A 23,431-nucleotide genomic window follows, 5' to 3' on the forward strand; every position below is an offset into this window, starting at 1 on the left:
ATTCACTCTGCTATATTCCCTATATGCTATAAGTTTTACAAGAGCAGGCCATAAAGCAGGTTGACCTGACCTAGTCAGACTCTACCTATGACAGAGTAGGTAAATCTAATTTGAGATTACAGAATTAAGATATCTTTTTGCCTTCAAATATAAGAAACATTCTCCAATAACAGTTATCAATAATAAAAATAGTATTTTGGTTCTCCTTTGACTTTCTCAATTAGTTCAGAACTTAAGTGAGGAAAATAGAATATCATTCTTAGCCCCCTCAAAACTCAAAATTATATATAATTATAAACATTAAAATTTATATTTTAAAAATTATTTAATTGAACATATTTATGGGATACAATGTGATGTACTTGATATATGTGCTCAGTGTATGAAGATCAAATCAGATTTAGCACTTCATCTTCATAAAATTATTTTATTAACACTAGAATTTTTAATCAAAATATTTCCCCCTAACATTGAAAATTTTTCAAGAAAACACAGAACTTCCTAATTTACTAGTATTGTAAGAATTATAAAAACTGAAATCTTCTCTTATGAGAGGATGAATAATAAATGCTTTGAAATCTTTAACTAATGCTTTTGAATTAACGAATAGCAAGAAAAAATTTTAGAAGTAAATTATGTGGTATATTTTAAATATTATTTTCCCACTTATGAACAAAAGAATTCTAAATAAATTATTAGAAAATGGGGGTTGGAATGACACAGTGAGTTAAACTACCATTTGCAATGGGCATACTATACTGGAGTTCTGGTTTGAGTCCCAACTGCTTCCCTTCCTATCCAGTTCCGTGATAGTGCACCCAAGAAGGCAACAGAAGATGACTGAAGTGCTTGGGCCCCTGCCACCCATATGAAAGACCAGGGTAGAGTTCTTGGCTCCTGGCATCAGTCTGGCCCAGTCCCAGCTGTTGCAGCCATTTGGAGAGTGAACCCACAGTTAGAAGATCTCTCCCTCTAAGTCACTCTGCCTTTCAGAGTTTAAAAGTTTAAAAATAAAATTTTTAATTGTTATAAAATGAAATAGCTTTTAAAGAAAACTATAAAATTCTTACCTTGTCTCTTTTTTCTTTGTGACTAACTCTATTCTCTTCCATCTCTCCTTTGAGTTTTTCCTATTAAAATAAACATCAAGAGCACAAAACAAAATCATTACCATTATTTCAGCTGAATGTTCTTATCAAAATCTTTCCTAACAAGTACTATCAAAGATGAATAACCTCTCAATATTATAAAATAATGAAAAGAAGACAAATTAGCTCCTTGCTACAGAGATATCACTGGTTATCCTTTATCTGAAATACTTGGACCGAGAAGTGCTTCAGATTTCAGATATTTTGGGGCTTTGGAATATCTGCATGTACATAATGAGATATGTTGGGGATGGCACATAAGTATAAACAGGAACTTCACTTACATTTCATATATACCTTGTATACATAGCTTGAAGGTAATTTTATATAATATTTTTTAGTGTGCTTATATTGTTTATTTTTTTAGTTATTTTTTTTTTTTTTTGACAGGCAGAGCGGACAGTGAGAGAGAGAGGGAGAGAGAGGTCTTCCTCTTTCCGTTGGTTCACCCCCCAATGGCACCTGCGGCCGGTGCATCGCGCTGATCCGAAGCCAGGAGCCAGGTGCTTCTCCTGGTCTCCCATGTGGGTGCAGGGCCCAAGCACCTGGGCCATCCTCCACTGCACTCCCGGGCCATAGCAGAGAGCTGGACTGGAAAAGGAGCAACTGGAACAGAATCCAGCGCTCCGACCGGGACTAGAACCCGGGGTGCTGGCGCCGCAGGTGGAGGATTAGCCTATTGAGCCGCGGCGCCGGCAGTGTACTAGGTTTTGATTCTCTTTTTATTCTTATCTATCTCCAGTGTCTGCCTGTGAAATCTTGAATAAGTATCTTAAAATTCTGAATCTCAACTTTCTTATTTATAGGATAAAGTCAATAGAATAGACTACAAAGTAAGGCATACACAGAAGTAACTGAACTATGGAGAGCTGCAGAAATTCAAAGTATTATGGGCCTTTAGATGCAGAATTAGCTTTTTCCCTGTGTGTTGAATAGAAGTGTATTTCAGGTGGATTCTGAGTAATATATAAGCTTTCAACATGAGATAAACAGACAACATGAGATCAAAAAAGAAAATGCTGAGAACCAAATACAATTACATGAATAAACAAAAAGGTATACAATATTTAGGAAATATCATATAACTTTTGCTCAATAAGGTACGTGTATAGAAGCAGTCAAGATAAAAATAGAAAGAAGATTTGTTGTCAGAGGGAGAAGTATAATATGCCAAGCTACAGAATTTATTCAGTAGGACAAAGAAAATTTAAGCCTGGCCTTCAGAAATGGATATGTAATACGTAAAATTTAAATGGCTCACAGACTTAAATGTAAACATTAAACTATAAAGCTTTTAGGAAAAGACATGCAACAAAATCTTTGGCATTGAAGGCTTAACAAAGAATTCTTGGACTGGATACCAAAAGCACAATCCACAAAAGGGAAAACTGAGAAATTGAACTTTATCGAAGATCAAAGACTTTCGTTCTTAGAAAACTTTTAAGAGGATAAAAAGAGAAGCAATAAATTGAGAGCATATGCAGTACTCTCCCTTTATCATGAGAGATACATTTCAAAACCCCTAGTGAAACTGTGAGTAGCTGGGCTGGCATTGTGGAATAGCAGGTAAGGCTGTTGCATGAGACACCAGCATCCCATATGGGCACCTAATTTGAATCCCGGCTGTTCCACCTCCAATTCAGTTCCCCAATAATGTGCCCAGGAAAGAAGAATATGGTCCAAGTACTCCCACGTTACCTCCGTGGAAGACCCCAATGGAGTTCCAGGTTCCTGCTTTGGCCTGGCCCAGCCTTGCTGTTGTGGCCATTTGGGGAGTAAACCAGCAGATGGAAGACTGATCTCTTTCTCTCTTTCTCTCTCTCTCTCTCTCACTCCACCTTTCAAATAAGTAAAATAAATCTTAAAAAAAAAAAAAAAAACTGTGACTAGTACCAAACCTGTATATACTATGTGACTTTTCCACCTTAAACTAAGTACTTATCATACCCTATGGTTGTAACTTTTGCAGTTTGAGGTGTGATTGCAAAACTAGCATGAATCTTTCCCTTTCTTCACAATTCACAGACAAAAGATTCTTTTTTTTTTTTTTTTTTGCAGGCAGAGTTCTGCAAAATCACTACTGGGCAATATCAGAAAGCTGAGGAGGTGGAAACAAAGTTCAAGGGGTACAAGTATCATCCAGTCTGCACTCTTCTGCAGGCCCAAATTCTCCAGTGTTATCACTAGAACATGGACCTGACCTTAAGCTGTCCTACTCTGGCCAACCATGACATGAAATGTGTCAATCATGCCAAATAGAGCATGCTGAAGAAGAGAATATAAAATAAACTTTTAGAACACACAAAGTCCTTCAATGTTAACTCCAGAAGTGGAACTTTTTTTCTTAGTAAGGAAATATCTCATTTAAAGATGAAACTACTAAAGACAAACACTGAAAAACAGATTCAACAGAATTATATCAACTTTTCACTTCAACAATTTGAAAAGTCAAGGCCTAGATCAGGGATCAGTCATCAAAGTCTTAGAAACCCCATTTATAATGAATAAAAGGACAGGCCTCTCATCTTCTAATACTTTCCCTTTTACCATTAAATGTTTCTCTTCAGACCAAGCTCCATTATTCAGTGAACCTCTACTCTAATAGGACAAAAAGGGAGTGGGGAAGCTCAGTTAATTAGAGGAGAGAGGAAGGAGCAACAAACACAGGTTGGTTTTCTGTTTTTCTTTTATTCTTTGATTATAATGTTACTTCCTTTTAATTTAATTTATTATTGGTATCATGCAGGCAAGAAGACTAAAAGGAATTTACTGGAATAATTATGCTTGCAAGTGAAATAAGGCATTCTTATCAATATAAAGGCAAGCTTGATTTATATAACCTATACAGTGAATACTGACATCCTCATTTCACTATCAATAAAAATAAGTTTCTGACAAGAAAAAAAAATACAGAAGAGCAGACATTTGGTGCAGCAGTTAAGACGCCACTTGGGAATATCTGCATCCCACAGAGTTCCTGGGTTTGAGTCCTAAGTCCAACTTCCTGCTTGGTATGCACCCTGGGAGAAGCAGTGATGTCTCAAGCAGTAGGGTCACTGGCATCTGTACAGGAGGCCCAGACTGAGTTTCCAGCTCCCAGTTGTTGAGGATATTTAGAGAGCAAACCAGTGGATGGGAGATCTCTGGTGTGTGTGTGTGTGTGTGTGCGCTCTATGTGTGTTGGTGTATGTGTGTTTATGTGTGTTATATGTGTGTGTCTACCTTTTGAATAAATAAAAAATAAGAATTTTTAAAATAAATTAATAAAGGAAATGCTATCCTGCAATAAAAAGTAACAAACTAATGATATACACAACTTGGATAAATCTCCAAATTATGCTGAGTGGGAAAAAACCTACATACCATATGAGCCTGTTTATATAACATTCTTGAAATGGCAAAATTATACATAGATAACAGATTAGTGGTTGCCAGGGGTCAGAGGTCAGGGGAGGGTGGTGAATGCGGCTTTAAAAGGGTAAAACCAGGTCATCTTTGGGGAGATGGAATAGTTCTGTATTTTATTGTACCAGTGTCAATATTCTGTGTATGGTATTGTACTACAGTTTATAAGATGTCACCATGCGGAGGGAAGGTGAGGAGAATGTGGTAAAGGATACATGGAATCACTCTCAATGATTTCTTACAACTGCAGATGAATGCAAAATCATCTCAAAATTTAAAAGTCTATTAAAAAACTACAAGGGTGAGGTTAGCATTGTGGTGCAGCAGGTTAAGCCACCACCTGCAAGACTAGCATCTCACATGAGCACCAGTTCTAGTCCCAGCTGCTCTACTTCTGATCCAGCTCCTTGATAATGCACCTGGGAAAGCAGCAGTAGATGGCCTGGGAGCTTGAGCCCCTCTCACTCACATGAGAAATCTGAATGGAGTTCCAGGTTCTTGGCATCAGCCTGGCCCAATCCCAGAAGATGCAGCCATTTGGAGAGTGAATCAGAGGATGGAAAATCTCTTTCTGGACGCATACTTCTGTATGCATGTGTGTATATGTGTGTGTGTATATGTGTGTAACTCCACCTTTCAAATAAACAAATTTTAAACAAACAAAAAAAAACTGTAAGGGCACTAAAAGCTTTTCTCCCTCTCAAAATGACTTTAATCATTTATTTTCTCATCTTAAAATCTAAGCTCTTTTGGGAACTATTACATATTTTGATAAAGATGTTATCTATTTTAAGTTTAATAATTTCTGAAACTCCAATTTCAAATTATTTTTTCTGATAAATTCACATATCATATGCTTTAGTTTAAAATACTAATATGGTGGCCGGCGCCGCGGCTCACTAGGCTAATCCTCCGCCTCGCGGCGCTGGCACACCGGGTTCTAGTCCCGGTCGGGGTGCCGGATTCTGTCCCAGTTGCCCCTCTTCCAGGCCAGCTCTCTGCTGTGGCAGGGCGTGCAGTGGAGGATGGCCCAAGCGCTTGGGCCCTGCACCCCAAGGGAGACCAGGAGAAGCACCTGGCTCCTGGCTTTGGATCAGCGCGGTGTGCCGGCCGCAGCGCGCCAGCCTTGGCAGCCATTGGAGGGTGAACCAACGGCAAAGGAAGACCTTTCTCTCTTTCTCTCTCTCTCACTGTCTACTCTGCCTGTCAAAAAAAAAAAAAAAAATACTAATATGGGGCCTGGCGCCGTGATGTAGCAGGTAAAGCCACAGCCTGCAGCTGGCATCCTATATGGGTGCCAGTTCAAGTCCTGGCTGCTCCATTCTGCTATGGCCTAGGAAAGCATTGGAAGATGGTCAAAGTCCTTGGGCCCCTGCACCCACGGGGGAGACCTGGAAGAATCTCCTGACTCCTAGCTTCAGATCAGGCCAGCTCCAGCCAGTGGACCATTTGGAAAGTGACACCAGCGAATCGAAGACCTCTCTCTCCACCTCTGCCTCTCTCTAACTCTCTTTCAAATAAACAAATAAACCTTTAATAAATAATAAAATAAAATACTAGGGCCGGCGCTGCAGCTCAATAGGCTAATCCTCTGCCTGCGGCGCCAGCACACCAGGTTCTAGTCCCAGTTGGGGTGCTGGATTCTGTCCCAGTTGCCCCTCTTCCAGGCCAGCTCTCTGCTATGGCCCGGGAGTGCAGTGGAGGATGGCCCAAGTCCTTGGGCCCTGCACCCCATGGGAGACCAGGAGAAGCACCTGGCTCCTGGCTTCAGATCAGTGCGGTGCGCCGGCCGCAGCGCGCCGGCCGCTGCGGCCATTGGAGGATGAACCAACGGTAGAGGAAGACCTTTCTCTCTCTCTCTCTCTCTCTCTCACTCTCACTCTCCACTCTGCCTGTCAAAAAAAATAATGAAAAATAAATAAATAAAATAAAATACTAACATGTCTTTTTCAAAGGTACTCTTTATCTCTCTTAATGTGTATGTGTGTGTTTATGTTTGTGTGCCTCTGCTTTGACTTTTCATAGAAGAGCCATCTGAACGGATATATACTCAAAACTGACAACAGTTTTTCTAATACGTGGGCTCTGGGATTTTGTTAACATTTTCCTTTACATTTCTAAGTATTACTTACATCATTGTAATGTTTGTGAAAGTGTAATTTATCATTATGATTTATATAAATATGAATGATTAGCATTCATCTTTAATTAGATATTAGTCTGTAGATTACAGTTAAACTTCGGCTTTATGTCTTCATGGATATTTATAAACTGACTATATTTAAGAGTACAAAGAAAATGCCCTAAAAATTCTCAAAAAGTGACAATGGTATAGACGATGTAATAAAAATAAATGTAAATTACAAACTAGAATCTAAAGACCCATGAATATGCAAACAAGATAAAAATCTTCTGGATACAAAGAAGAAACAGCCCAAAATTACACAATATAGAAATAATAAAAATAATGTAAGCCAAGGCAAACTCACAGCATGAAATATACAGTATTAAAAAGTATTAAAAGGAAAAACTAAATGTATATTGATCTTTATGGAGATTTCAATATATGCCAAAGAAGATATTTAAAAGATATTTAATTAAATTTTGTATTCTTTCACGACCAAAATATTTAATGGATTACACAGGTATGATAAAAAGTATATCTTTCAAACCTAAAAATCATTATATATAATATAATTTCAGAAAAATTCCCACTGAAGTAAGAAATAAGACTAGCATATCTACCTTAACCAATACTATTTAACATTGTTCTGGAAATAAAGTCAATGTACTCTTTGAGATGCAATGACGTTTTTATTTATTTATTTTTTTTTTGACAGGCAGAGTGGAGAGTAAGAGAGACAAAGAGAAAGGTCTTCCTTTGCCATTGGTTCACCCCCCAATGGCCACTGCAGCTGGCGCACTGCGGCCGGTGCACCGCGCTGACCCAAAGCCAAGAGCCAGGTGCCTCTCCTGGTCTCCTATGCCGGCGCAGGGCCCAAGGACTTGGGCCATCCTCCACTGCACTCCCTGGCCACAGCAGAGAGCTGGACTGGAAGAGGAGCAACCAGGACAGAATCCAGCGCCCCGACCAGGACCAGAGAGATGCAGTGACTTTTAACAGCCCTGGTCTCGACTGTTAGGAACAGGTTTTGTTCTTTTTCATACCATTTGTTGAACTCTTTACTTAGTATAGAGTTAATTATATGTGTTTAAAGTTAATTGAAAATAGATCTTAAGCCGGAGCCATGGTTCACTAAGCTAATCCTCTGCCTTGCGGCGCCGGCACACCGGGTTCTAGTCCCGGTCGGGGCGCCGGATTCTGTCCCAGTTGCCCCTCTTCCAGGCCAGCTCTCTGCTGTGGCCAGGGAGTGCAGTGGAGGATGGTCCAAGTGCTTGGGCCCTGCACCCCATGGGAGACCAGGAGAAGCACCTGGCTCCTGCCATCGGATCAGCACGGTGCGCCGGCCGCAGCGCGCCGGCCGCGGCGGCCATTGGAGGGTGAACCAACGGCAAAGGAAGACCTTTCTGTCTCTGTCTCTGTCTCTCACTGTCCACTCTGCCTGTCAAAAAAAAAAAAGAAAGAAAGAAAGAAAAGAAAATAGATCTTAGTAAAATATAAGAATGGGAATAGGAGAGGGAGGAGAAAGAAGGGTGAAAGGGCGGGTAGGTGGGAAGAATTACTGTGTTCCTAAAGCTGTATTTATGAAATGCATGAAGTTTGTATACATTAAATAAATGGTTTCTGGGGGGAAAAAAGTCAATGCAATGTAAAAAGAGAAGGAAATAAGATGTATAAATATTAGAAAAAATGGTAAAGGTATAATTACTAGGAAATTATTAGGAAAGCCTAAGAGAAGTCCAATCTGAATATACAAAGTTGGAAAGCAAATGGAAAAATAGTAAACTCTTGAGGTATGGCCTATTCTTACTCTTTTTGTACTTTTCTACATTCTTTATAATATGTAAATAGAATTTTTCATAATGCGTAATTAAGTTTATGTATATGGTATGATCCCTATATCAATGAGCTTAGGCTAAATAATGCTGTAATAATAAATAACCCCAAATCCTAGGGCTCACAACAAAAGTATACTTCATATCCATATTATTTATCAATTACAGGCTGATTTCTGCCTTATTCTTTACCATCTTCAGTAATCTAGGATGAAGGAGTATGTTAGCCTCAAGTTCAAAGAGAAAAGACAGGCTTGAAGAATCAATGATGGCTCATAATAAAGTTTACTCTTGAAGTGCCACCTTTGCTCACATTCCATTCAGTAAAACAGATCATTTGGCCAAATCTGAAGTCCGTAAAATAGAAATATGCAACCCTCCCTTTGGGAAGGACCCCAAGGAAAAGGCAGCAAATATTTCAAATAATCTACCACAAATTCAAATTTGTATGTATGAACATACAAGCATATTTGTGAGTGTGCATGTGTATACATATACAAATATACAAGGAATAGCTAATGGGAACTGTGATCTTGAATAAATAACCTAAGCTATATAAAAATGAAGAAAATATATAACATATGGTTTATAACACTATTAAATAGGGTGCTCAGCAAAATTTCTGTCATATAGGCAAAAAAAAGGTACAGTGATTTTAACGTGTGAATCAATTCACTTTGTAAACTGAAAAACACTATATAATAATGTAATTTTTTTCTAAAACATATTGAATAGCTTAAAATATCTAAATGAATAAGCATTTTAATATATGGGATATTATTTCTCAAACATTCAGTATACTGAAGGCATTCCTATTCTTAAAAGTGCACTTATGTGTTTAGCATTTAAATAAGGAAATGTTAAATACTTCCAAAGATAAATAGGGAAAAACTATATTTTCTCATCTTAGATACCAAAATTTGTCAAACAATTTTCTAATATATTTATAAAAGTTAAAACTAAATAATAATTTTATCTATAATGCTACAAAACCTACTTTTTCTTCTCTTTCTATTTCAAGTTGCTTCTTAAAGGTTGTAAGTTCATTTTTGAGATTGGATAGCTCAACCTCCTGAAGAAAAAAAGTTAGGTTTATAATACTCCCACATACTCATATTTCTCAAGACAACAAAAATGTAAACTAGTGCTTCAAGTAAATTCAGTTTCACAAATTCACTCAAAAAATAAACAAGAGAGCTTCAAAAAGTTCATGGAAAGTGGAATTTAAAGCTTATTTTCATGCAAGAAATTTAAATCCATGCACTTGACAGTACCTTTAAAACTTTTGTGGAAATGCACATTATGAAAAAGCTATGCATGAATTTCTAAAAAAAAAAATATTGTATCAAAATAAACCTTTGGCCGGCGCCGTGGCTCAATAGGCTAATCCTCTGCCTTGCGGTGCCGGCACACCGGGTTCTAGTACCGGTCGGGGCGCCAGATTCAGTCCTGGTTGCCCCTCTTCCAGGCCAGCTCTCTGCTATGGCCAGGGAGTGCAGTGGAGGATGACCCAAGTCCTTGGGCCCTGCACCCCATGGGAGACTAGGAGAAGCACCTGGCTCCTGGCTTCAGATCAGCGCGATGCGCCGGCCGCAGCACACCGGCCACGGCGGCCATTGGAGGGTGAACCAACGGCAAAGGAAGACCTTTCTCTCTGTCTCTCTCTCTCTCACTGTCCACTCTGCCTGTCAAAATAAATAAATAAATAAACAAACAAACAAACAAACCTCTTTTAATTCTACTTTCCCATGAACTTTTTGAAACACCTTGTATATACTTTTGATTTTTAAAGATTTTGTTTATTTATTTGAGAGACAGAGTTACAGACCTTGAGAGGGAGAGACAGAGAGAGAAAGATCTTCCATCTGCTGGTTCACTCATCAAATGGCTACAATGGCTGGGTTTGGACCAGACCAAAGCCAGGAGCTTCTTCTGTGTCTCCCTCATGTATAAAGGGGTGCAATGCCCTGGGCCAATTTCCACTGCTTTCCCAGGTGCATAAGCAAGCAGCTGGATTGGAAAGGGAGCACTGGGAACTCAAACTGGCACCCATATGCAATGCCAACATTACAGGTGGAAGCTTAATCAATCCGTTAAGCCACAGTGCCAGTCCCTGCATATACTTTTTTTTTTTTTTTGACAGGCAGAGTGGACAGTGAGAGAGAGAGAGAGAGAGAGAGAAAGGTCTTCCTTTGCCGTTGGTTCATCCTCCAATGAACCAGCGCGCCGCGCTGATCCGAAGCCAGGAGCCAGGTGCTTCTCCTGGTCTCCCATGGGGTGCAGGGCCCAAGGACTTGGACCATCCTCCACTGCACTCCCTGGCCACAGCAGAGAGCTGGACTGGAAGAGGAGAACCAGGACAGAATCCGGCGCCCCGACCGGTACTAGAAACTGGTGTGCCAGCACCGCAGGTGGAGGATTAGCCTAGTGAGCCACAGTGCCGGCCCCCTGCATATGCTTTTAAAGCCTATTGATATGAGGGCTCCTAGATTTCACTTAAATTTTTTACAGTTTTCTCTAAAACTCATCCTGTCTGTCCTTATCCTCTTCCAATCTATTCCACCCTCCTCTTCCAATCTCAATCAGAGCTCCAAATTTATTTAACTAGAGTTTATAAGACATCATTTGGGTAAAAAAAGTTTATAACAACATTTCAAAAAATAAATTGGTGGAGCCAGTGACATGGTAACGCAGGATAAGCTGTTGCCTGAAACACAGTATTCTATATCAGAGCACCAGCGTGTGTCCCTGCTGTTCTGCTTCCAATCTAGTTCACTGCTAATACAACTGGAAAGGCAGCAGAAGATGGCCCAAGTACTTGGACCCTTGCCACCCATGTAGGAGACCTGGATGGAGTTTCTGGGCTCCTGGCTTTGGCCTGGACCACCACTGACTGCCTACCAGCAAATGGAAGATTTCTTTCTCTGTATCTGACTATCACTCTGCCTTTCAAATAAATAAATCTTTTAAAATTAATTAATTAACTAATTAAAATAAATTGGGGAGTGGGAATTTGGCACAAAAATTAAGTCACTGCCTGGGATGCCCACATCCCATATGGACTGCCTAATTCAGGTCCAGGTTACTTCACTTCCAATCCAACTTCTTGCTCATGTGCACCCTAGTAGGCAGCAGGTGATGGCTCAAGTACTTGGGTCCCTGTCACACATGGAAGAAACCCGGATTGAGTTCCAGCCTCCTGGCAACCAGAGTGGCCCAGCCAGGTGCAGGTATCTGGACGATGAACCAACAGACAGGAGGTCTGTCAGTCTATCTCTTTACCCTTCAAATTAAAAAATTGTAAAATCATTTAACTATAAGATTCCTTTCAGATTTAACACTGATTCTACAAATCAAAAATTACAGTATTGAGGCAGGTGTTGTTGCAGAGCAGTTAAAGCCATTGCTTGCAGCATGGGTATCCCATTTGTGTGTGGGATCAAGCCCCAGCTGCTCCACCTCTGGTCCAGCTCCCTGCTAATGAACCTGGGAAAGCAGCAGAAAATGGTCCAAGTACTTGGCCCTCAGCTACCTACATGGGAGATCCAGAAGAAACTCCAGGCTCCTGGATTCAGTCTGGCTCAGCCTTGACAGTTGCAACCATTTGGGGAGTGAACTGGAAGATGGAAGACTTCCATCTGCCTCTGCCTCTCTTTCTGTGTAACTTGTGTTTAAAATAAATAAATAAATCTTTAAAAAAGGGAAGAAAGTTTTTTTTTTTTTTTTTTTTTGATAGGCAGAGTGGACAGTGAGAGAGAGAGACAGAGAGAAAGGTCTTCCTTTGCCGTTGGTTCACCCTCCAATGGCCGCCGCGGCCGGCGCGCTGCGGCCGGCGCACCGCACTGATCCGAAGCCAGGAGCCAGGAGCCAGGTGCTTTTCCTGGTCTCCCTTGGGGTGCAGGGCCCAAGCACCTGGGCCATCCTCCACTGCACTCCCTGGCCACAGCAGAGGGCTGGCCTGGAAGAGGGGCAACTGGGACAGAATCCGGCGCCCCGACCGGGACTAGAACCCGGTGTGCCGGTGCCGCTAGGCGGAGGATTAGCCTAGTGAGCCGCGGCGCCGGCCCAGGAAGAAAGTTCTAACAGACACTACAATATGCTTAAGGAAAATATGTGAGATAAACTAGTTGCAAAAAGAAATATGGTATAGGTATCTAGAATCATTTTATTTTTTAAAAAAATTAACAATTTTACTTAATATTATTCTTTATCAACTATGTTGACACTGTGAAAATTGGTTTTTATTGGGATTTGTTCTGTATCTCACCAAAGATGCTTTCACTGATGAATGCTCTTGTTCTTTGGCTTTTAAATGTCCTATTTCTGAGTCTCTTTCTTCAACCATCTTATCATATTGGTGCTATATTGAACAAAGAAAAATATTTTAAATATATTAAAACTGAATAGCTTATGTTTGACTAAGATTGGTATCCAAACATTTAATATTTGCAAAAATGCTGTTTAAAAATTCAGTAATATGTATGCTGGAGTACATGTATTTTTTAATTTTTCAATTTCAACAACTTAAAAAAAGGAAACGCAGTCTTAGAAATAACCCAACAGCAAGAAATAACTCTGCTTAATTGGAAACAGTGAATTTCATCTTTAAAAAAAATATATTACATTATAAGGGCTGGTGTTGTGGCACAGTGGGTTAAGCTGCTGCTTTCAACACTGGAATCCCATATTGGAGCATTGCTTCAAGTCCTGGCTGCTCTGCTTCTGATCCAGCTCCCTATTAATGTACCTGGTATGGTAACAGAAGATGACCCAAGTGCTTGGGCCCCTGCAATCCATGTGGGAGACCCAGATCAAATTCTGGGCTCCTGGCTTCAGCCTGTTCCAGTTCCAGCCATTGCACCCATTTAGGAAGAGAACCAGTAAATGTAAAGATCTTTTTCTAGCTCTCCCTTTCTCTGTCACTCTGCATTTCAACTAACTAATTAAATAAATAAATAAGTCTTTTTTTTTTTTTTTTTTTTTAAGAAAAAGATACTATAAATACTAGGACTTCTCAGAGAGTGGCTAATTCCAAATCTCAGATAGGACATTCGAGACGAGCCTTAAACATTCTGTCATAATGAAAAGGCTATCAGAAACAGAGTTTGAAGAGACCAGTTTGAAGAAGCTCTCCCTGACCAAAAGTGGCACAACTTGATAAAAGGATTTGATATAAAGTATAAAAATTACACTGAATTAAAACACACCAAATTTAAGTCTATGAATTCACAATGTTAATCAAATTACTTCTTAATCTTCGTTGTTTACCTAACAATAATGCTATATTCCAGCAACAATTTTTTTTATTTTTATTTTATTTAATTCCAGCAACAATTTTAAAAAGGAATCTTCTCCAAATCTGGAAGGCAATGAGACTGTTTTTTTCCTAACAGAATTACTCTAAAACAACAAAAGATAGGATACTCACAAACCCAACAAACATTAAGCCTTTCATCTATCTATTCCTTTGATTTAAAAAAAAAAAAAAACTGTTTAGGCTAGTATGTGTTAGGTATCTGTAGAGGACACAAATTAATGAGATACATATCCTGGGTACATACTTGAATAAATATAAGGTGGAAATGCTATGAAAGATTACTAGATGGGCTGGCACTGTGGCATAGTAGGCTAAGCCTCTGCCTGTGCCACTGGCATCTCATATAGGCACCAGTTCATGTCCTGGCTGGTCCTCTTCCAATCCTGCTCTCTGCTAACGGCCTAGAAAGGCAGTAGAAGATGGCCCAAGTTCTAGGATTCCAGCACCCTCTTGGGAGACCTGGAAGAAGCTCCTGGCTCATGGCTTCTGATTGGCTCAGCTCAGCCATTGTGGCCATCTAGGGAGTGAACCAGCAGATGGAAGACCTTACTCTCTGTCTCTCCCTCTCTCTCTCTCTCTGTAACTACCTCTCAAATAAATAAATCTTAAAAAACAAAGAAAAAAGAAAGACTACTAGAACAATTCAGAAAGAGTGATTACTTCTACCTATCATAGATGATTGTAGAAATTTCCTCCAGGAAATGACATCCAAGCTCACCTTTATACAGTTAAGTTCTGAACTTAAGAAAAATGGGGCATCGCCTTTTCACCAAGATGGCGCCGAAGGCGAAGAAGGAAGCTCCTGCCCCTCCTAAAGTCGAAGCCAAAGCGAAGGCCTTGAAGGCCAAGAAGGCAGTGCTGAAAGGCGTCCACAGCCACAAGAAGAAGATCCGCACGTCCCCCACCTTCCGGCGGCCCAAGACACTACGCCTCCGACGGCAGCCCAAATACCTTCGGAAGAGCGCCCCCAGGAGAAACAAGCTTGACCACTATGCCATCATCAAGTTCCCCCTGACCACGGAGTCGGCCATGAAGAAGACAGAAGACAACAACACACTGGTGTTCATTGTGGATGTCAAGGCCAACAAGCACCAGATCAAACAAGCTGTGAAGAAACTCTATGATATTGATGTGGCCAAAGTCAACACCCTAATCAGACCTGACGGAGAGAAGAAGGCGTATGTGTGGCTGGCTCCTGACTATGATGCTCTGGACGTTGCCAACAAAATTGGGATCATCTGAACGGAGTCCAGCTGGCTAATTCTAAATATATGTTTTTTCACCATATAAAAAAAAAAAATGGGACATCAAGAATATCCCAGCTATAATTAGTCAAAAATGCATAGCCAATAATTTTCTGTAAAATTAGAAAACTATCTTGAGTTCAACATTTTTAACAAAAATATAACTCAAATTAATAATTTTCATTATTTAAAAAGAAAAAAATTACCTTGTGTTTTTCCATAAGTGCCACCATTTCAGCTATTTTATGTTGACATCGTAAATCAATTTCTCTCTGTAATTTTACTGCTTCATCAGCTATTACTTTTGCTTTCTCAACCTATCAATTAAACAAAAAGTGTTTGTTAAAATGAATGCCCAAGAAAATTTAACTTCTAAAAAGCATATGCTCTACTTACAGAAAATGCAAATGTCAAACACCAAAAAATTGGAAAAACCAAGGAAAAAATACATTACTGTTTTGATTTATTTTAGGGTGTTCCGTCAAGCGAGATGACACTAAAAAACTGTGATAATAAATTTTTTTAAATTATTCATATAAAGAGAACAGATTTCATGTATTTCATGTATACAATTTTAAGCCCATAATGATAATTTCCACCCTCCCTCTCTGTTTCTTCCTTTTCTTTTCCTCTTTTAATTTTTATAATGATATACTTTCAATTTATAGTCACAGGCTTAATCCTCCACTAAATAAAGAATTCAACAAGTAGAAAGCAGAAAGACCACTGTTCTACAGGAGTATAGACAAGTGCTATAAATAATAATCAAATCTCAAGATGTGAATTACATTCAAAATAATTATATGCTACTTAATATTCAAATACTTAGAATATAAAAGATGCTTTTAGCTTCTACAGAAACTGACAGCTGTACCTAATATAAACTTAATAACCATAAATGTACATTTAATTTTAATATATAATGATATATATTTGATATATTAAATTAAAATTTCAATTTTAGTTTTCTCTTAAAATTCAAATAAACAAATATAGAATTTTAAAATAATCAAATCTAAACATTTAGTTTTTCTCACCTCTCCTAAAAGATTTTCTTCTGATACCTTTTTTTCCTCAATTTCTTTTTGATAACTGTCAGTCATTTCTTCAAACTTTTGTTTGCAACTTTCTAGTTCTAATTCTAATTTACTGACCTTTAATAAAGCAAAGAAAATACCATGGATGTTAGTGAATACTGTAGATTACTTGAAAACATTCCATATTCATTTTGTGATTCTGTGAATCTTGGAAGACTATTCATTCATAAAAATTATAATTGTACAAATTTATGTTTTCCATACGGTGAGATGTGCTGCTTTTGACAAAATCTATCTTCTATGATATATATTTAGTCTTGACAAGTAAAATAAAATAAGCAACCATATATTTATTTTTCACTAATTTCTTTTTTTTTTAAGGAGGCAGGAGAGACCTCAAATAGCTAAAGCAATCTTTTATAACAAAAACAGAGCCAGAGGCATCACAATACCAGATTTCAAGTCATACCACCAGGCAGTTATATTAAAAACAGCATGGTGCTGGTACAGAAACAAATGGATAGACCAATGGAACAGAATAGACACACCAGAAATCAATACAAACATCTACAACCAACTTATATTTGATCAAGGAGCTAAAACCCATTCCTGGAGCAAGGACAGTCTATTCAACAAATGGTGCTCAGAAAACTGGATTTCCACATGCAGAAGTATGAAGCAAGACCCCTACCTTATACCTTATACAAAAATCCATTCAACATGGATTAAAGATCTAAATCTATTACCCGATACCATCAAATTATTAGAGAACATTGGAGAAACCCTGCAAGATATAGGCACAGGCAAAGACTTCTTGGAAAAGACCCCAGAGGCACAGACAGTCAAAGCCAGAATTAATAATTGGGATTGCATCAAATTGAGAAGTGTCTGTACTGCAAAAGAAACAGTCAGGAAAGTGAAGAGGCAACCAACAGAATGGGAAAAAAATATTTGCAAATTATGCAACTGATAAAGGATTAATAACCAAAATCTACAAAGGGATCAAGAAACTCCACAACAACAAAACAAACCAGCCACTTAAGAGATGGGCCAAGGACCTAAATAGACATTTTTCAAAGGAGGAAATACAAACAGCCAACAGACACATGAAAAAATGTTCAGGATCAGTAGCCATTAGGGAAATGCAAATCAAAACCACAATGAGGTTTCACCTCACCCCAGTTAGAATGGCTTACATACAGAAATCAACTAACAACAGATGCTGGCGAGGATGTAGGGGGAAAAGCACCCTAATCTATTGTTGGTGGGAATGCAAACTGGTAAAGTCACTATGGAAGACAGTTGGGAGATTCCTCAGAAACCTGAATATAGCCCTACCACACGACCTAGCCAACCCACTCTTCGGAATTTACCCAAAGGAAATTAAATTGGCAAATAAAAGAGCTGTCTGCACCTCAATGTTCATTGGAGCTCAATTCACAATAGCTAAGACACAGAATCAACCTAAATGCCCATCAACAGAAGACTAGATAAAGAAATTATGGGATATGTACTCTATAGAATACTACACACTGGTAAAAAAAAAATGAAATCTGGTCATTTGCAACAAAATGGAGGAATTTGGAAAACATCATGCTGAGTGAAATAAGCCAGTCCCAAAGGGACAAATATCATATGTTCTCCCTGATTGGTGACAACTAACTGAGCACCTAAAAGGAAACTTGTAGTAGTGAAACTGACACTATGAGAAACAACTTGATCAGCCCTTGTCCTGACTGTTGAGGAACAGCTACTATTTTATTCTTTTCAGTATTTTCTTTTTCTACTTAATACCATTGGTTGAACTCTTTAATTAACACACAATTATTCTTAGGTGTTTAAATTTAACTGAAAAGTGATCCCTGTTAAAAAATAAGAGTGGAAATAAGAGAGGAGGAGATGTACAGTTTGGCACATGGCTCCCTCAGACTTACCCCTGATGGTAGAGCTAGAAACGTGCCAGGGGATTCCAAACCAATCCCATCAAGATGTACCAATGCCAATTTACTAGTCAAAGTGATCAGTTTAAGTTCATAACTGATCATAAAGATAGGATTAAGTGTCAAAGGGATCACATAAACAAGACAAGTGTCTGCTAATAATAATTGATAGAATTAAAAAGGAGAAAACGATCAAACATGGGAATCAGGATACACAGCAAACTCATAGAATGGCAAATGCCCTAAACAACACTCTGGCCTCAGAATCAGCCCTTAAGGCATTTGGATCTGGCTAAACAGCCCATGAGAGTTTCTCAAGCATGGAAAGCCAAGACACTATGGCAAAAAATAACCTAAATGAAAGATCTCTGTGAGTCAGATCCCAGCAGAAAGAACATCAAAGAAAGAGGTAACTTTCTCTGAAGGGAGGAGGGAACTTCCACTTCGATTATGGCCTTGTCTAAATAATGCTGGAGTTTGTGAACTCAAGGCTTCCATAGCTTTAGCAGCTCATGACAAGAGCCTCAGGTGATTGCTGACGTCATAAATAACAGTGTCAATTGTTAAATCGACAACAGGAGTCACTGTGCACTTACTCCCCATGTAGGATCTCTGTCCTTAATGTGTTGTATGATGCGAATTAATGGTAAAACTAGTTTTCAAACTGTACTTTATAAGGCCGGCGCCGTGGCTCACTAGGCTAATCTTTCGCCTGCAGTGCTGGCACACCGGGTTCTAGTCCCGGTCGGGGCGCCGGATTCTGTCCCGGTTGCCCCTCTTCCAGGCCAGCACTCTGCTGTGGCCCGGGAGTGCAGTGGAGGATGGCCCAAGTGCTTGAGTCCTGCACCCCATGGGAGACCAGGAGAAGCACCTGGCTCCTGGCTTCGGATCAGCGCGGTGTGCCGGCCGTGGCGGCCATTGGAGGGTGAACCAACGGCAAAGGAAGACCTTTCTGTCTCTGTCTCTGTCTCTCACTGTCCACTCTGCCTGTCAAAAAACAAACAAACAAACAAAAACCTGTACTTTATACTTTGTGTGTCTGTGCAGGTACAAACTGTTGAAATCTTTACTTACTATATACTAAGTTGATCTTCTGTAAATAAAGATAGTTAAAAATGAATCTTAAGGAAGAATGGGATGGTAGAGGGAGTAGGAGATGGGATGGTTTGCAGTGGGAGGATGGTTATGGAGAAAAACCACTATAATTCAAAAGTTCTATTTTCAAAATTTATACATATTAAATAAGAGTTTAAAAAAGATTTGAAAGTCAGAGTTACAGAGAGAGAAGAGGCAGAGAGAGAGAGAGAATTTTATATCCACTGGTTCACTCCCCAATTGGCCACAACAGAGCTGTGCCGATCCAAAGTTAGGAGCGAGGAGCTTCTTCTGGGTTTCCCACAAGGATTTGGACCATCCTCTACTGCTTTCCCAGGCCACAGTAAAGAGCTGGATCAGAAGTGGAACAGCCGAGACTGGAACCAGCGCCCATATGGGATGCCGGCACTGGAGGTGGTGGCTTTATCCGCTATGCCACAGCAGCAGCCCCTTTAACTAATTTCTCAACAGTATTTACGTTGGTTAGTCTTATTACATTGGTTAGGTTTATTACAGTAAGTAATCATCTGGTTGAACAGAAAATCCATTCAATACCAAAAAAGCATAGGGATATATCAATGTTTTTGTTTATCTTGATTAGGAAATCTTTATTTACATTATGCTCTATCTTCTGTTTTCAAGTCCTTCTTTTCACATTTATGTCCTTAAGGAATTCACTTGTGTTTAATGTAGTTGCACAATTTCCTTTCTTTTCATATGGATATTTAAATGTCTCAGCACTACATCAACTTCAATAGCACCCCTGAATATATTATTTGCATTTATGCAAGAATCTTATTCTAGATTATCTCTTCTGTTCAACTGATTTGAGTCTATGTGCTAATGTCACATTGTCTTAGTTGTACAAATAATCTTTATAACTAGTAGGACATATTTCCCCACCTTGCTGTTAAAGATTATTTTTTGCCCTGTGCTCTTACATATAAATTTTAGAATCAGCTTGTCAGGTCCTATAAAAAGTGCTGATGAAATTTTAATTGAATACATAGATCAATTTGGAAGAAAACTAGTATTTTCATTTTCACATAAATGGTGTATGCTGTATAAAAATCACATTTTCAGAGAGCTTACTAGAGATGTTTAAGACTAGTAATGATTTTTGTATGACTATTTAACAACCTTACTAAACACATCTAGTAACTTTTAATTCATGTATAGATTCTTACAGATTGTCTACATAAAAAACTCCTTTCTAGAATTATCTGAGTCTGAAGTTTGCTTAGTCATCAGATTTTAAATCACTGATTCAATTTCATTACCAGGATTTTATAATTATTTCTTATTGAGATTGGAATGGTTAATCTACTCATAATGTATTTTAACTTTTCTCAACTATATTGCTGTAATGATGTTCATAGTAAAGATATTAACTTTAGACTGATAAAATATATGCTAAAATTTCTAGACAATATAATTGTGTTAGAAAATATACTCTATGTGATTTCAATCTCTTAAATTTTACGACCATATACATGATCATTTTGTTAAATAGTCTGAGTGTTTTTGAAAAGTATGTTTTCCTCACTTTTTGACCTAAAAAACTTATTTTTCCAATATTCTTAAAAGATAAGTACACTGAGGAGTACTATCAAGGTTCATAGTTAAATTCTCAGTACTTGAGAATATTTTCTGGGGCCAGCACTGTGGCATAGGGGTTAAGCCTCTCTTTGCAGTCCTATATGGATGCCAGTTCAAGTTCCGGCTGCTCCACTTCATATCCAGCTCCCTGGTAATGCACCTAGGAAAGCAGCAGCAGATGGCCAAAGTCCTTGGGTCCCTACACGCACATGGAAGACCCAGAAGAAGCTCCTGGCTCCTGGCTTCGGATTGGCGCAGCTCCAGCCATTGCAGCCAATTGGGGAGTGAACCAGCGGATGGAAGACCTCTCTCTCTCTACCTCTTCTCTCTCTGTGTCTGACTTTCAAGTAAATAAATAAATCTTTAAACACACACACACACACACACACACACACACACAGTGTATCCCATTCAATTCAGAAACTAAGAGATACAGGAAAATTTTGAACCAAACAATAATAACTCACTCTCTATCGGGGCCGGCGCTGTGGTACAGTGTGTTAAAGCCCTGGCCTGAAGCGCCAGCATTCCATATGGGCACCAGGTTCTAGTCCCGGCTGCTCCTCTTCCAATCCAGCTCTCTGCTATGGCCTGGGAAAGCAGTAGAAGATGGCCCAAGTCCTTGGACCCCTGCACCCACATGGGAGACCTGGAAGAAGCTCCTGGCTCCTGGCTTCTGATCGGTGCAGTTCTGGCCATTGCAGCCATCTGGGGAATGAACCAGCGTATGGAAGACCTCTCTCTCTCTCTGTCTCTACCTCTCTCTGTAACTGTCTTTCAAATAAATAAAATAAATCTTTAAAAAAAATAACTCACTCTATCAAAACCTAAAGGATATAGTTACAGCAATGCTTATAGGGATATTTATAAGTTTAAAATGGGTACCTTAGACTGAACATTACTGATTAAAGAATCTATCTCAAGATAGACAAAAACATAAAGAAAAATAATAGTAGAAGGAAATAATAGAGAGCAGAAGTTAATGAAATAAAAACAAATACCCAACAGAGAAGATAAAAAAATTTTTTCAAAATTGACAAATTCCTGGTAACACTGATCAAGAAAAAAACAAGGGACCAGTGCTGTGGAACAGAAGGTTAAGCCCCAGCCTGCAATATCGGCATCCCACTTGGGCACTGGTTCAAGTTCTGGCTGTACCACCTTTGATCCAGCTCCCTGCTAATGGCCTGGGAAAACAGTGGAAAATAGTCCAAATACTTGGGCCCCTGCACCCACATGGTGGACCTGGATAAAGCTCATGGCTCCTGGCTTCTGCCAGCCCAGCCCTGGCCACTGCAGCCAACTGGGGAGTGAACCAGCAGATGGAAGATCTCACTCTCCCTCTCTCTCTCTAAATCTCTGCCTTTCAAAAAAAATAAGTAAATCTTATTTTAAAAAAAAAATACACACACTAGAGAAGGTGTGAATAATCAATATCAGGATTGAAAACAGGACATTACTATTTATACTGGAAACTATTTTGAAACTTAGAAAATGAAACTCAGAATAACACTTAACAAAACTGAAGAAATGAGAAAACTAAATAATACCACAACTAACTGACAACTTTAATTTGTTTTCTATAAACTAATTTGTTTTCTAATGGTTCTCAAATACCTTGTGCTGTAGGAAAATCACATTTGGAGCTTTTAAAAAATGTAGATTACAAGGATCTACCACAAACTTACTCAAGCTCACTTTTCAATGTATGGGTAAATAATATGAACATGAGCAAGTAACACATATAGCATACACATAACGTACACACATATATTTTTAAGCAGCTCAGATGATTCTAACCTAGCTACAACACAGGGAAGCACTCCAGTACAATAATAAGACTGATCTCCTCAATCAGAAAGATAATTCTTTTTTTTTTTTTTTTTTTTTTTGACAGGCAGAGTGGACAGTAAGAGAGAGAGACAGAGAGAAAGGTCTTCCTTTACCATTGGTTCACCCTCCAATGGCCGCTGATCCGAAGCCAGGAGCCAGGTGCTTCTCCTGGTCTCCCATGCAGGTGCAGGGCCCAAGGATCTGGGCCATCCTCCACTGCACTCCCGGGCCACAGCAGAGAGCTGGACTGGAAGAGGGGCAACCGGGACAGAATCCGGCGCCCCAACCGGGACTAGAACCAGGAGTACTGGCGCCGCAGGCGGAGGATTAGCCTATTGAGCTGAGGTGCTAGCCCAGAAAGATAATTCTTAAAAGTGCTATAGTATAAATGATATAAAATTTCTTAATTCTCATCTATTTACTAGCAATTAAAAACAAAAATAAAGGTGCTAAATACCTTTATTTCATAAACATTCAATTGCTTGCCTTCTGCTGTACTTTTCTTTTTCCACATTTTATTCTGTTAAATGTCAAAAATAAATAATTATATTCAGTAATAAAGCAATTCAAATTTATATTGCCTCTAACTTAGACTTAAATTATTAAAGAGAAGCATATTCTATAAAACTATAATGAAAATCTTAGTTTTATTTTGAAAATATTTATGATACATACCTCCTGCTGAAGTTCTTCAATATACTTGCTTTTGTTTTCAACTTGTTTCCTTAAATTGTTACACTAGAAAATTATGAGAAATTATACTTATTTTCAGTATCTCATTTTGTATTTTTTGTGATCACTTTATGATACCACATCATCTGGGTCTGCATGCAGAACCAGATTAAGAGATATTAGC

General features: G+C 38.9%; 1 protein-coding gene across 6 annotated transcripts in view; it reads right to left on the reverse strand.

Moving 5' to 3' along the window:
• The window catches only part of SYCP1 (synaptonemal complex protein 1), a 113,535-nt gene that overhangs the window by 28,322 nt on the left and 61,782 nt on the right, over positions 1 to 23,431 (reverse strand). For 5 of the 6 annotated variants that reach the window (XM_051856136.2, XM_008264617.4, XM_008264616.4 and 2 more), the window contains exons 23-29: positions 23,251 to 23,313; positions 23,033 to 23,095; positions 16,109 to 16,225; positions 15,278 to 15,388; positions 12,778 to 12,870; positions 9,508 to 9,582; positions 1,071 to 1,130 (exon numbers count right to left, since the gene is read on the reverse strand). In XM_051856136.2, coding sequence (XP_051712096.1) covers positions 1,071 to 1,130; positions 9,508 to 9,582; positions 12,778 to 12,870; positions 15,278 to 15,388; positions 16,109 to 16,225; positions 23,033 to 23,095; positions 23,251 to 23,313 — 582 coding nt within the window. The remainder of the gene's footprint in view (positions 1 to 1,070; positions 1,131 to 9,507; positions 9,583 to 12,777; positions 12,871 to 15,277; positions 15,389 to 16,108; positions 16,226 to 23,032; positions 23,096 to 23,250; positions 23,314 to 23,431) is intronic. The other variant, XM_051856138.2, reaches the window with a different exon arrangement.

Source organism: Oryctolagus cuniculus, chromosome 7, assembly GCF_964237555.1.
Source record: "Oryctolagus cuniculus chromosome 7, mOryCun1.1, whole genome shotgun sequence".
NCBI lineage: Eukaryota > Metazoa > Chordata > Mammalia > Lagomorpha > Leporidae > Oryctolagus > Oryctolagus cuniculus.